This window comes from Hemiscyllium ocellatum, chromosome 2 (genome assembly GCF_020745735.1).
Source record: "Hemiscyllium ocellatum isolate sHemOce1 chromosome 2, sHemOce1.pat.X.cur, whole genome shotgun sequence".
NCBI lineage: Eukaryota > Metazoa > Chordata > Chondrichthyes > Orectolobiformes > Hemiscylliidae > Hemiscyllium > Hemiscyllium ocellatum.
This window is the reverse complement of record NC_083402.1, coordinates 61,591,562-61,604,944: the sequence shown is the minus strand read 5'-3', so window position 1 is coordinate 61,604,944 and position 13,383 is coordinate 61,591,562. Positions and strand designations below refer to the sequence as shown.

General features: G+C 40.5%; 1 protein-coding gene across 1 annotated transcript in view; it reads right to left on the bottom strand.

Annotated features, from left to right (window-relative positions):
- ppip5k2 (diphosphoinositol pentakisphosphate kinase 2) overlaps window positions 1-13,383 on the bottom strand; it is a 168,793-nt gene that overhangs the window by 90,270 nt on the left and 65,140 nt on the right. Inside the window, exons 13-15 of the mRNA XM_060837085.1 lie at window positions 10,025-10,134; window positions 3,371-3,456; window positions 665-790 (exon numbers count right to left, since the gene is read on the bottom strand). Coding sequence (XP_060693068.1) covers window positions 665-790; window positions 3,371-3,456; window positions 10,025-10,134 — 322 coding nt within the window. The remainder of the gene's footprint in view (window positions 1-664; window positions 791-3,370; window positions 3,457-10,024; window positions 10,135-13,383) is intronic.

The following is a 13,383-nucleotide window of genomic DNA, read 5'->3' as shown; positions in this document are numbered from 1 at the left end:
CCTTCACATGGATATTATTTCTAAGGTCAAAAACAAAAGCTAAGGACTTTACACCATACGTAGCTGTCAAATTAATCCACAAAGTAACAGGGGAAACCATTTATTGTCTGTTTTTTTTTCTGTTTTTAAAGGAGCCTCTCCTAGTGTACACATCCTGGAAGCCTTGATGGCCCTGTGGATCCAATAACTCAACTGTTCAGGAGCCAGATAAGGAAAGGATGGACCATACAGTTAGAAAATAACATTATTGGTACCGATCCTCTCACTTAAAATTTTGTGCAATGATACTATTTATTTGCATTTGCAATGGTCTGATTGGCAAGACCTGAGCCTCTGTTCCACAGGAAGGCAGAGGGCAATGGTTAAGAACATTAGGCTTGAGCATTCACTTTTAATGCCTGCTGCAGAAGTTGATGACTGCATCCGATTTTCGTATCTGTTTATTTGTCTTGTCCAATCTGTCAAAATCGCCCACCTGAAAAGTGAAATGCACCTGCATCCTTCCCAAAAAGATAGAATTTTCTTCTATGAAGATAAATGAAAAATTACCTTTAGGCAAAAAGTTATGGGTTGATTTTGCATCATATCAACTTTTACATGAATATACAGTAGATAGATATTAGAGGTGAGCATATTAGGAAACAATTTATTTTTGCTGTTTTACCTTGTCCTCCGGGATACATGCACCTGAAAGCACGGCCCAGTTCTTCAGCTTGGACCCTGCCTGCTGGAGTCAGTTCTCCACCCCACTTTAATACCAGCAGTAGTGAAGGCTCTTCCCTCTTATTGTCTGTTCATAATAATTAACTTAGAATTATTACAGGAAGAAAAAAAACATGTATTATGCATCACCTTTACAATTTCAGACTTTCCCAAAGCACTTTACAGTGAACTACTTTTAGAATGTATTCAGCGTAGTCAATTTGCACACAACAAAGTCATAAGTACCAAAGTGAAAACAAAGAAACCTTGTTGACATCATTATAGAATCGTCTACATGGCCTGCAGCAATATGTGCACTTGAGATTTGTAATTTGGGTAGAACATATTTTCTCTGGAGCCTTTTAATGTCGGTTTAGGGATAAATATTGTCAGGCTTCCTGCTCTTCTTCAAACATAGGGACCATATATCTGCCTGTGAAGTTAAACAAAACCAAAACACTTTGCCATTTCTGCCAGGTGAGAGGGGAAATTGTATTATAAATTCAGTCTAGGTTTTTGTGACAAAAGACTACTGCTCCCAGGATTTCAGAACAAATGCAAAACACAGTGGGTGCCAGGCTGTGCTCAGTTTTCAGGTACCACATGATAGCTGCTCAGGGAAGAAGTGCAACCCAACCATGAGACTTGAAAAGATTGAGCAAACTGTTACTCAGGTGACTAGGGTTTATGGACACCAGAACATGTCCACATGAACAGATTGGTTTGGGCTTTAGAAGTTGAAGGATAGCAGTGTAAGTTACACAGCAGTTGTGAGATCTCAAGGCTGAAGGTTAGGTGTCGCTCAGCATAGCTAAGAATTTGCAGCACAGAAAGCCTGTGAGGAAAAACATGACATTTCAGAGCTGTTTAAAACAGCAAGATGCCAGGCTGTTTAAAGAAAGTTGGCAGCTAATGAAACTAAAGACACTGCCTTGTCAGAGCCATGCATCAGATAAAATCAGTGACGAGTGTTGTTAGCTCAGGAAAGGTGAAGTGGTTGTCTACTGTGTACAGTTGGAACACAGAGTGGATGAGCAGTATTTCTTTGCTCTGCATAGCTAGAGAGCTGAGACTGCACTGATAATAAGCTGAGGATCAGCCTTAGCAGAGTTTAGCCTCTGGAGAAGACAGATGGCAGGTGGAAGGTGAGCAGACACTGGGATATCCTTAGTTTCGGTTTTGTTGCCTGACAATTCATTGCAAGTATAAGCAGTGAGATGACCTTCAGGCCAAATTGGATCTGCTGTTGAAAAGAAATCAGAAGCTGATTTTCCCTTGGAGGGGAAATGAAACTTTGGGAGGTGGTGTCATAGATCAGTGTCACTGAACGACTGATTCAAAGGCTGAGGCTGAAGTTCTGGAAAAATGGCAGCAGGTGGAATAAAATAAATCTGGAAGTGAAAGCAAGTCTCAGTAATGACAATGAAACTATCAACTGTTGTAAAGATTTATCAAATGTACTTTATGGAAGGAAATTGGGAAGCACAGTCGCTCAATGGTTAGGGCTGTGTCTTAGTGCCAGGGACCCTGGTTTGATTACAATCTCAGGCAACTGGTTGCACATTCTCCCCATGTCTGTGTGGGTGTCCAAAGATGTGCAGGTTAGGTGGATTGGCCATGCCAAACTGTTCATAGTGTTCAGGGACATGCAGGCTAGATGTGTTGGCAATGGGAAATGCATAGATACAGGAATAGGGTAAGAGGGTAGGTCTGGGTGAGATGCTGTTGGGAGGAGTGATGCAGACTCGACACTATAGAGATTCTATGAAATCTATCAATCCAACCTGGTCTGGGCTACACAATCCAAGACACTCAGCAATGCAGCCCTTAATTGCCCTCAATTCATAGCTAATTATGGAAGGTCAACAATTACCAGCGATACCCACGTGATGAGGAGGCATGAAGAAAATGTAATTCCTTTGAGAAAAAGACATGTTTTGAAGGATTTTGAGAATCTGATATTCGGTGGACTGCTGTGAAAATATGTGTGTTGTCTTGGTTATGTCTGTTATTTGATGTGCAGCTTGTGTTCCATCACTGCATGCCAATTAATTCACATGCGACTTAATTCTGAAGGCTAGAGTAAAGGATATGTAGTATTGGTGTTTTGCTTTTTTTGACTCTTCAATTGTGAAGATTTTTCTTTTTGTTTAAGCCATATTGTGGCTTTATTCTCTAAGGAAGCAACTTGGATTTCAAATGTCTTCTACTTTTGTTGTAAATTTACGGGTCCTTAACAGTTCAGCAGTCACTTAATACGCCAGGCTATGCACTCAAGACTCCAGGTGGAAAATGAATGCACAACTTTCTGACTTGGAGTTAACCCCTTAGCCAAAGCTGTCACTTAAATTAAACCTCCACCATTTAAGCACTATGTTGTAAGTACACTTGCAATTGGAGAGTTAAGTTATGGAACTGAGACTGAAACAATAACCCTAATCACATCCTACAATTTGAAATTAGTGCTTAGCAAGTTGGTAGGGGCTTCAATTTTGTCAGGTTGATACTTATAGTTATACAACTATTATTAAATGCTGTCCGAAGCATATTGCTCCATCAAATGTACCTGCTAGCAATAAAAAAGAAATGAATGCTTAGTAACTGAACAATGCCAGTTTCAAAATCCAAGAAATTAAGGGAAAAAAGAAACAGGCATTAAAAAGCCTACCATCTTCTTCACTTGAAGTCTTTGTACATCCAAGAGGTAGATATGTCAACTGAACTTTACGATTTATTCCAGAAAAATGCCCATACCTGTTAACATAATTGAAAATATAGTTGATTTCTCAGGAAGCACCTAGAACGTACACATTATAGAATGATACCTGTAAATACAGCAGCACTAACAGAGGCAAATGTCCTAAAGTACTTCACAAAAAAAAATTCAGGTAAAAAAAATGACAGAAATTCAAAGAATTATAAAGAAATACTGCTCCTCTGAAGAAGCAACATGTAGTAAAAAGGACATAATCTAAATATTAGAGCAAGATCATGGATGAATAAAATCAGCATGCACCTTTTTCACATAAAAGGAATCTGGTACGGTCAAAGTCTGTGAATCAACTGAAAATTGAGACAAATCAATAGGTTTTCGTCAGGAAGGATCCTAAATGATCTAGAGCAAAGCCAAGCAAAATAGGTTCAGGTACAGATCAGTTAATTTAGTTAAAAGGTGAAATAGGCCTGGAAACTGAAAATACTTCTACTTCTCTTAGGACAAAATTGGCAAGTCAGTATAATTAAGGTTTGTTTTGTTCAGAACTGAGTAGTGTTTCTATTAGGTATATTGCTTTCAATCTTTCAAAATCAACATGATAAACTGAATAATCTTTATAAAATTAATTTAAGCAACTATTATTTATCTTTCAGCTGCTTTCTAGTTAAGTTTTTTTTTGCTTTTTGCGTGAGTCCTTCATTGGTGACTAACTTTGGATTGGTGGCCTCACCACCTTTAAGGGCAATATTTAAGATCATCACCATTACTCATCAAAGTGTCTCCTGACACCTTTGAAAGACCCCCTGAAAGGTTCTAAGCAGGTACAGTTTGTGAAATGTTCTGTTAGTGAAAAAAGGCAGTAACTAAAAAAAATTCAGCACAATAAATAAAAACAGAATCATGTCACTGTCAACACTGGGAGGGGTACTGCAAATATACATTTGCATATATGTACTTCTGAGGGTATCAATCACTTGAATTTGTGACATTTCAAATGCACCACAGAAGGAAGCATTTTAAGCTCAGATAATGGCTAGTTGAGAAATAATTATGCTTAAAATGACTGGTAACAATTCAACAAAGGTAGTATATACAGTTCTGTTCTACATCATAGGTTTGAACGTAACGATGATTAAGATACTGATCGTTTTACTTGTTGATTTAAATTCAGTTCAGACTGATGAGGTAAACATTGTTAATTCACTGATTCTAAGTTTTACTTTAAAATTATTTTGGGCAACCTTAACCAGAGGAAAATTTCGCAGCCAATTTGTACTGAATAAGTATGGAGAACCAATAGGGTAGCAAGAAAGAAAGAAACACCAAATGTCACATTTTAAACCTGGGGAGGATTGGTTGAGATGGTAATGTAACTGAACTAGTATTTTAATACCTCCGGCGACTGTTCTACATACAAGATTCTTAGGAGACTTCACAGGATTGATATCTTGAGATTATTTCCCTATGTGGCAAAAGTGAGGACTGCAGATGCTGGAAATCAGAGTCTAGATTAGGGTGGTGCTGGAAAAGTGCAGGCAGCATCCGAGGAGCAGGAATTTCCCTATGTGGCCAAGTCTAGGACCAGACAGTATAATCTCAAAACGAAGTTGCTATTTAAGACAGGGATGAGAAGGAACTTCTTCTCAGAGGGTTGTGAATCCATTGAATTTTTTTATCCTGCTGAGTTTGGGTTAATTAGTATATTCAAAGCTGAGATTGTCAGTAAGGTTTATGGAGAAAAGGCAGGAAAGTGCAGTTGAAGGTTATCAGATTCAAACAGCGAGACATGACAGCAGATTAAACATCGAGACTTTGGGAACGGACTGTATTTGAAATCAAAATCAAATAGTGACATCACAGAAATACTGTAAGTTGATCGTTTGATTAATAACTGCTATTAGACAACAGGCACTCCAGAGTTGTGCATATGGTAATAGGCATTGGAAGCAGATCACAGCACTGACTTTCAGTTCAGCAAATTATTACTGCGTAAGAAAGATGGTGACCTGCTCTGTTGGAAAGAAAAATTAGAGGGTACACTCCTACAGGGTCTGTCACTATGTAGCTGAAAATTAAAACAAATGTAAGAAGAACCCGTGAACACCTCTCACATAATTAAGAAGGGAAATAAGTTGGTGAATCTACTATTTTTAAGTTAAATGGTTAATTGTATTATTAAGGTTTAAAGCAAGATAATGTGGTGCTGATGAGAGCAATATTTTTTTAAAAATTTAAGAAAACATTTAATTAGCCACTTAGGGAGCACCAGGAAGGAATGGCTGCTGAGTGGTTCATAAAATGTGATCAGCAAGAGTGTTACATAGGCAGAGATTGAAACATGATGTGAAAACAGGAGGACCATTTCCAAGTACTCCTCCAAACCACACTGTCCTGATTTAGGACTATGTTTCTGTTCCTCGACTAGTTCTGGATTAAAATCCTTTTTTTTTAAATCTACTCACTTGTGCATCCAACATTTATTGCCCATGCCTAGTGCCCCTTGAGAAAGTGTTTGTGAGCTACCACTGTAGTCCATTTACTGTAGCAGACTCAATCTCCTTTCTGACCTTATGATACAGGGGAGGTCATTGATGAGGTAGCTGAACATAAATGGTCATCTGACTGTACCTGAAGGAACTCTTGCAGAGATGTCCTGTAGACCTTCTACAACCACAACCACAACCACAACCACCTTCCTTTGTGCCAGTTTTGATTCCAGCCACAGAGGTTTTGCTGACTCCCACTTCTATTAAGACTCCTTGATACCACATTTGGTCAAATGTAGTCTTGATGTCAAGAGCTGATTATCTCATTCCACATCTGAAATTAAGCTCTTTTGTCTGTGTTTGAACCAATGACAGATCTCTAGAGGAGGCCAAGATGGATGATCCATTTCAGATGAAGATTGCTTTAAATATTTTAGCCTTATCTTATGCACAAATGTTCTGGGCTCTTCACTATTAAGGTGATATTTGTGGAGCATCCTCCACCTTCTGAGAGCTGTTGATTTGCCCACCACTATTCATGACTCAACCTGGCAGGACTGCAATGCTTAAATCTGATCTGCAGGCTGTGGAATCACTTACTGCTTATGCTCTTTGGCCCGCAAGTAGTCCTGTTGTATAACTTCACCAGGTTGACACCTAATTTTTAGGCACGCTTCGTGCAGCTCTTACAACGCCCTCCTTCACTTTTCATTGAATCAGCGTTGATCCCCTGGCTGGATGGCAATGGTGGAATAGGAGATATGCTAAATCATGAGGTAGCAGTTTGATTTAGAGTACAAGTCAGCTGCTACTGGTGGCCCTAGCATGCTATAGATGCCCAGTATTGAGCTGTTAGATCTGTTCAAAGTCTATCACATTTAGCAACAGTGACAGTGCCACACAACTCAATGTGAAGGCAGGACTTTGTCTCCACAAGGACTGTGCAGTCGCCACTCTTACTGATACTGTCAAGGACAGACACATCTCAGGAGACAGACTGGTGAGGATGACATCAAATATATTTTTTCCTTATTGATTCCCTCAGGTCCTACCACAAAATACCAGCTGTGTCCTTTAGTACTCGATCAGCTCGATCTGTACGTCTGCTGTTGAGTCTCCTATCCAATGTACATTCTGCATCCCTGCCAAGCAGTTAAAATATGGGATACTTTCCTTGATCAGTTGTTGTATAGATTATAAGAGCAGAGATGCTAGGTTGGAGCTGTACAAACGTTGGTTGGGTTACATTTGGAGTGCTTTATGCAGTTCTGGTCACTGCACTATAGGAAGGATGTGACTTCACTGGAAAGGTTGCAGATGAGATTCACCAGGATGTTGCCTAGGATGAATCAGCTATGCAGAGAGGGTGAATCAGCTCAGTTTGCTTGCTTTAAAACAGAGAAGGCTAGATGGGGTGGGGGTGATGAAGCTGTATAAGATTTTGAATGGCACTGACAGGGTGAATAGAAAGCAATTGCTCCCCTTAGTGGAAGGGTCAACAAATGGATGAATAATTTTAAGGTGGAAAGTTTAGAAGGAATTTAAAGGAAACTTCTTTCACCCAGAGAGTGGTGGAAATTTGGAATGCGCTGCTTCAAAGGGTAGTTGAGGTGTGAATCTTCCTCACAAATCTTTAAAAGTACTTGGATGAGCACTTCAGATGTCAAAAGGCCATGTCAAAACTGCTGGAAAGTGGGATGATTGTAGATTTAAAGTAGTCTGTTTAGTGTAGACTCAATGGATCGAAGGGCCTCTTCTATACTGTATGATTCAAATCAATGATGAGGAGGACCACAATGTAAAGGGGATCATGTTATTTGAGGCAAATCAAGTAAAATAACTTGAAAGAGGAATGCCTGGTAGAGACTGAGACCTACAAGTAGTGCCATCTTTTCCTGTGGAGGCCTACTGATCCTGTTGGAAAAGGCAATATAGTTCAGTGACCACTTCTTTAGTAAAGCATAGGCACCTCAGTCCCCTGTCTTTGTTAGGATGGAGAAAGGAGAAGTGCTCTCTGAAGACCTTGGTACATCTTTCAATTGAGAGCTCCCACACTGAGAAAGTCTATAGCCTTAAAACTTGCCCTTAAAATTTAGACTAAAATGTAATGTTGAATTATAGAACACATTTGCTGCACACTAGAAAACAAGACAGACGGGGAGGGTAAGGCAATTAAGAACCTTTGCCTTAACATCAGTGAATCTGTGAAAACAGGACACAGTGATAACAATCATGGCCATTCCTTTATGAAATTAATAACAGTGTTTGATTCTGACCTTGAAATAAAACTCAATATCAATTAACTTCTCTCCCAAATGATTGTCCTTCACTTTTATCTGTCCAGTTCAAAACATGCAGTGCTTTTGTTAACTTTTGTATAAAGAAAGCCTGTTTGTGACAGTACAACTTTTGTAAAACCTCTGTATAAAGAAATTTAGTTTGTGATAGTACAACAGAGTAGCCTGCCAGGGGTCTTTAAGAGTTGATGTCCTACTCTCCTGGGTTATTAGAACCCAGTTAGTTGAGCTTATAGGTATCAGTGTTATTATAAAGGGGATGACTAAAATTAAACTAAACTGTCTGTAAGATGTTTTCTTATCTAGGCTACCAATGAGTATGATCTTCAGGACGGACCAAGAGAGGTTTACAGGTTGAGTCCACAAAGGATTCCCTGGGCGGTCTCAAATTTGTACTTTATCAACTATGTCTGCACACAGCTTTCCTTCACTGATGCCTGTGATTCATTCCCTGTTTGGGCTGAGCTCAGATTTTCTACTGATGGGCCTTTTGTTTACTCTTTCATGGGGTCAGTGTGGTTGGTGAGGTGAGTTTTAGTTGCTATTCCTTAATTGCCCTAGTGAACTTGTTACTGCATGAGTGGAAAATTTGAAAGTCAACTACGATTTTCCTGCTTATCAGATGCTGCCTGACCTGCTATGCTTTTCCAGCACCACTCTAATCTAGATTCTGATTTCTAACATCTGCAGTCCTCACTTTTGCTTACGTTGTTGTGGGTTTAGAGTCACATGTTGAACAGATAGAGCGATAGATTTGCTTCCCTAAATTATATGAGCGAACACAATGGATTTTTACGAACATCGATTAGAGTACTCACGGTGACCATTACTGAGATTTACTTTATGTTCCAGATTTAACAACAATTTAAATTCCACAATTAAATTGTGAGATTTGAACTACTGACCCCACAGATATCCCATGGACCTCAAGATTATAATCTAGCGAGCTTATGACTCTATAACAGTCATCCCTATGGCTTCTAAATCCTTGAAACTCCACATAAGTGTTCAGCAAAACTAATTCCTGACTCAAAGCCTTTTTAGAATTCCCTGCGGAATGAGTGGAAGTGCTCTGCCATAGCTAAACACAAAGAATACCTTACTGAAAGTTCCAAGTTTATCTCCATGTCATGCTATTTGAGTTCCCTTGTGCAGTGAACACTGCTAGTATTTACAGCCTCAGTGCATCTCGACACCGAGCGGCACTGTCATCAGCCAACTTTGAACATTTGCAGCACACGTAAGGCATTCACTTGTGAGCATTTTCACAAGCATGGTGGACCAAGTAGACAGAAGCAATACATCAGCCATTTTACTTTTAGACTAGTGTGACACTGAAAGCAGAACTAAATTTTGAGGCTACAGTCAATGCCAAGAAGCATAAAAAAATTTAAATCACATACAGCAAGTGGAAAATGCTGTAAATGAAACTGAAAAAAAAAGTTTATCCTTTTTGAATGCACCGATGCAAATACTTTTTGATAACTTTTGTAGGAAGCTATGGACAAGTGCTCTGACTTTAACAACTGCATGTATTTCAGATTCAAGTCTATCAGAGAAGTTTGTTTCAGTACACCCTGAACAGGAGCAAGGTATCTTTACTGCAGCTTCCAGGTTTGATTTTAAGTAGGAACACAAATGGCAGAAGTTTCTGTCTAGCCAGCTTGAGCATTATTAGCTTTTCTTTAATTCTCCATTTAAAACTCAGCTCAGTTACATTAAATGGATCACAGTGTTTTGAGCAATATATATAAGTAATAATGTATTATATTTATATCTGTGAATATAAATATCTTTGAATATGTGAGATAATGGACACTCACATCTCAAGCACCGTTTTCAGTTGTTCAAGTTTTGATTTACTTTCTTCTATTTCCGAATCATTATTCTGGCCCAGTTCTGCCAAAAGATGCCTTGCAATATCCAAGACTTCCTGAAAGGTCAATGGAAATCATTTTAGAATCATCTTTGGTTTGCAATTTTCACATATACAGAAATAACCAACATTGTTCACGTATTTGTCGCCATCCCTTCTCTTAATAATCCTATTTGTGTTAAATAGTTTGTCCAATATTATGTTTGGCTACATCTATTCCATGGTGTTAGTAGGATTTTCTCACTATTGTGATGGCCTACGATTAAAAGATTCTATGGTCTAACCCACAAATGCTAGATTTAAACAAAATTGAGTGACATGGTTTTACAGTTACTATATGAAATTAGCTCTGAAATTACCTAAAGGAGTGTTACCCAAACTTTAGACAGCATGCTCCACCCATCTTTGGAGAAATAACCAGCACAAGTAGAAGAGGAATATATATTTAGAGCACCCAATGCTAACAATGTGTAATTGGAAGTGGGACAAGAATAATTGGAAAAGATGAAATGTTTCTTATTCATATTTTAATCAAAATACATTGTTTGCAGATGCTGAGACTCTTCTGGAGTTGAAAAGATTATTCAAGTAATCTATAGAAAACAAGGAGGCTAAGCTATGATACCGTAAAATGATAAGGCGCAGATGCAAAAGTAGGCCACTCAGCTCACTGAGTCTGTTCTGTCATTCAATGACATTATGGCAGATCTGATAATCCTCAACCCCATTTTCCCACCTCTTTCCAAAAAAACCACAGCGTCCCTCACTGATTAAAAATCTGTCTCAGCATTGAATACCCTTAAAGACCAGGTCTCAACAGCCATCTGTGGTAAAGAATTCCACAAATTCAAATACCCAATGTAAGATATTTAAAATTGATGAGAAATTTGTGACTCCTGACAGTGAGAGAGTATGCTTGGAAAGAGAGAACAACGGCAGGCGAGCGAGCACTGGGCAGGGGGCCAGAGAAGGCGCAGGCAGATAGGCGAGACTGAGAGAGCATGTGCGCGCAGAGGGCGAGCAAGACAGCATGCGCGCACAGAGAGAAAAAGTGAGATCATACGCAGACAGCAAAATAGAGTGAAAATGCACATGTGTAGAGAGAGAGAGAGAGCGCGCGGTGCATGAGAAAGCAAGTGCAACAAAGCATGCACATGCAGAGAGAAAGTGAGAGCGTACGCACACATGAAGAGCGCAAGTATGCAGGAGAGAGAGAGAGAGAGAGAGAGAGACAGAGACAGAGACAGAGAGCAGAAGAGGGACAGACAACAGCATGAGAGAGAAAGCTGAAGTGAGCAAAAACAGCAACTAAAAACACTATAACTGAAAGAGACACCTCTGATCCTTGGTTGTATTCTGAGGAGGAAGGATCTGTACCAAAAACCTAAAGGAAAGTCCTTGAAATGTGTGCAAACCTGCCCAAAATTAGATGAAAGGAACCCTGAGGCACTTTTCATTTCTCTTGAAATGATCGCTAAGCAGATAGGGTGGCCAAAAGAAACCCATACAATGCCAATGCAAAGTAGGTTGATAGGAAGAGTTTAAAATGTTTTATGCCATTAGTAAGGTTTGCTACCTATGGATTGAGGTAGCAAAAATGTGTGTTTCTTGACAGGTACAACTTGGTCCCTGATGTTTACAGGCAGACATTTCAGAATATCTAGCAGCAGCCTGGGCAGAGGGTAATTCAAAATAACTTGCACTTTGGATGTGAGCATTACATGCAGAAGTATAACAGACTCTTAGGGGAATAATTCTCATGGGAAGGATTTAGAAATACCCTTTCTCCATCAATAGGAACTTGCAGAGAACATCAGAAAGTTGCAACAGCATGACAGGATCTCCTGTTCAGACCACAAAGGGCAGTGAAAAAGTATAACATTCCAACAGTTTCCTAATTACTTGCTGTACCTGTATACTAATCTTCTATGATTTATGCACAGAACACTGCGGATCATTCGGGAGGCAGAGAGGGTCATAGATCAGAGCTTTAGGGAAGTAGTTACTCCGAAAGTTCAAGATAGATGGGTGACAGTGAGGGGGAGTGGGAGGAGGAAGCCAGTGCAGGGACCCCCTGCGGTCATTCCCCTCAAGAACAAGTATACCGTTTTGGATACTTGTGGGGGGGATGACTTACCAGGGGCAAGCAACGAGGTTCAGGCCTCTGGCACGGAGCCTGGCCCCGTTGCTCAGAAGGGAAGGGTGGAGAAAGGTAGAGCGATAGTTCTTGGGGACTCGATAGTGAGGGGTACAGACAGACGGTTTTGTGGGGGCGACAGTGACTCACGTTTGGTATGTTGCCTCCCAGGTGCAAGGGTACGTCATGTCGCTGATCGTGTTTTCCGGGTCCTTAAGGGGGAGGGGGAGCAGCCCCAGATCGTGGTCCACGTTGGCACCAACGATATAGGTAGGAAGAGGGGTGAGGATGTCAGGCAGGCTTTCAGGGAGCTAGGTTGGAAGCTCAGAGTTAGAACAAACAGAGTTGTAGTCTCTGGTTTGTTACCCGTGCCACGTGATAGAGAGTCGAGGAATAGGGAGAGAGAGCAGTTAAATGCGTGGCTACAGGGATGGTGCAGGAGGGAGGGATTCCGGTTTCTGGACAACTGGGGTTCTTTCTGGGGAAGGTGGGACCTCTATAAAAAGGATGGTCTGCACCTGAACCTGAGGGGCACCAGTATCCTTGGGGGGAGGTTTGCTAGTGCTCTTTGGGAGGGTTTAAACTAACTCCGCCGGGGCATGGGAACCTGGACTGTAGCTTTAGGGTACAGGACCTTGAGTGTAGGGAGGTTATGAATAATGCAGCGATCTCGAAGGAGGGTGCCTCTAAACAGAAGGGTGGATTGAAGTGTGTATACTTCAATGCCAGAAGCATAAGAAATAAGGTAGATGAACTTGCAGCGTGGGTTGGTACCTGGGACTTCGATGTTGTGGCCATTACAGAGACGTGGGTAGAACAGGGACAAGAATGGCTGTTGCAGGTTCCAGGGTTTAAATGTTTTAGTAGGATCAGACATGGGGGTAAAAAAGGGGGAGGTGTGGCATTACTGGTCAAAGATAGTATTACAGCAGTGGAATGGACGATGGAAGAGGACTTGCCATCTGAGGTAGTTTGGGCTGAGGTTAGAAATAGGAAAGGTGAGGTCACCCTGTTAGGTGTTTTCTACAGGCCTCCTAATAGTCCTAGAGAAGTAGAGGATAATATTGCGAGGATGATTCAGGAAAAGAGTGAAGGTAGCAGGGTGGTTGTTATGGGGGACTTTAACTTCCCAGATATTGACTGGGAGAGCTAGAGCTCGAGTTCATTAG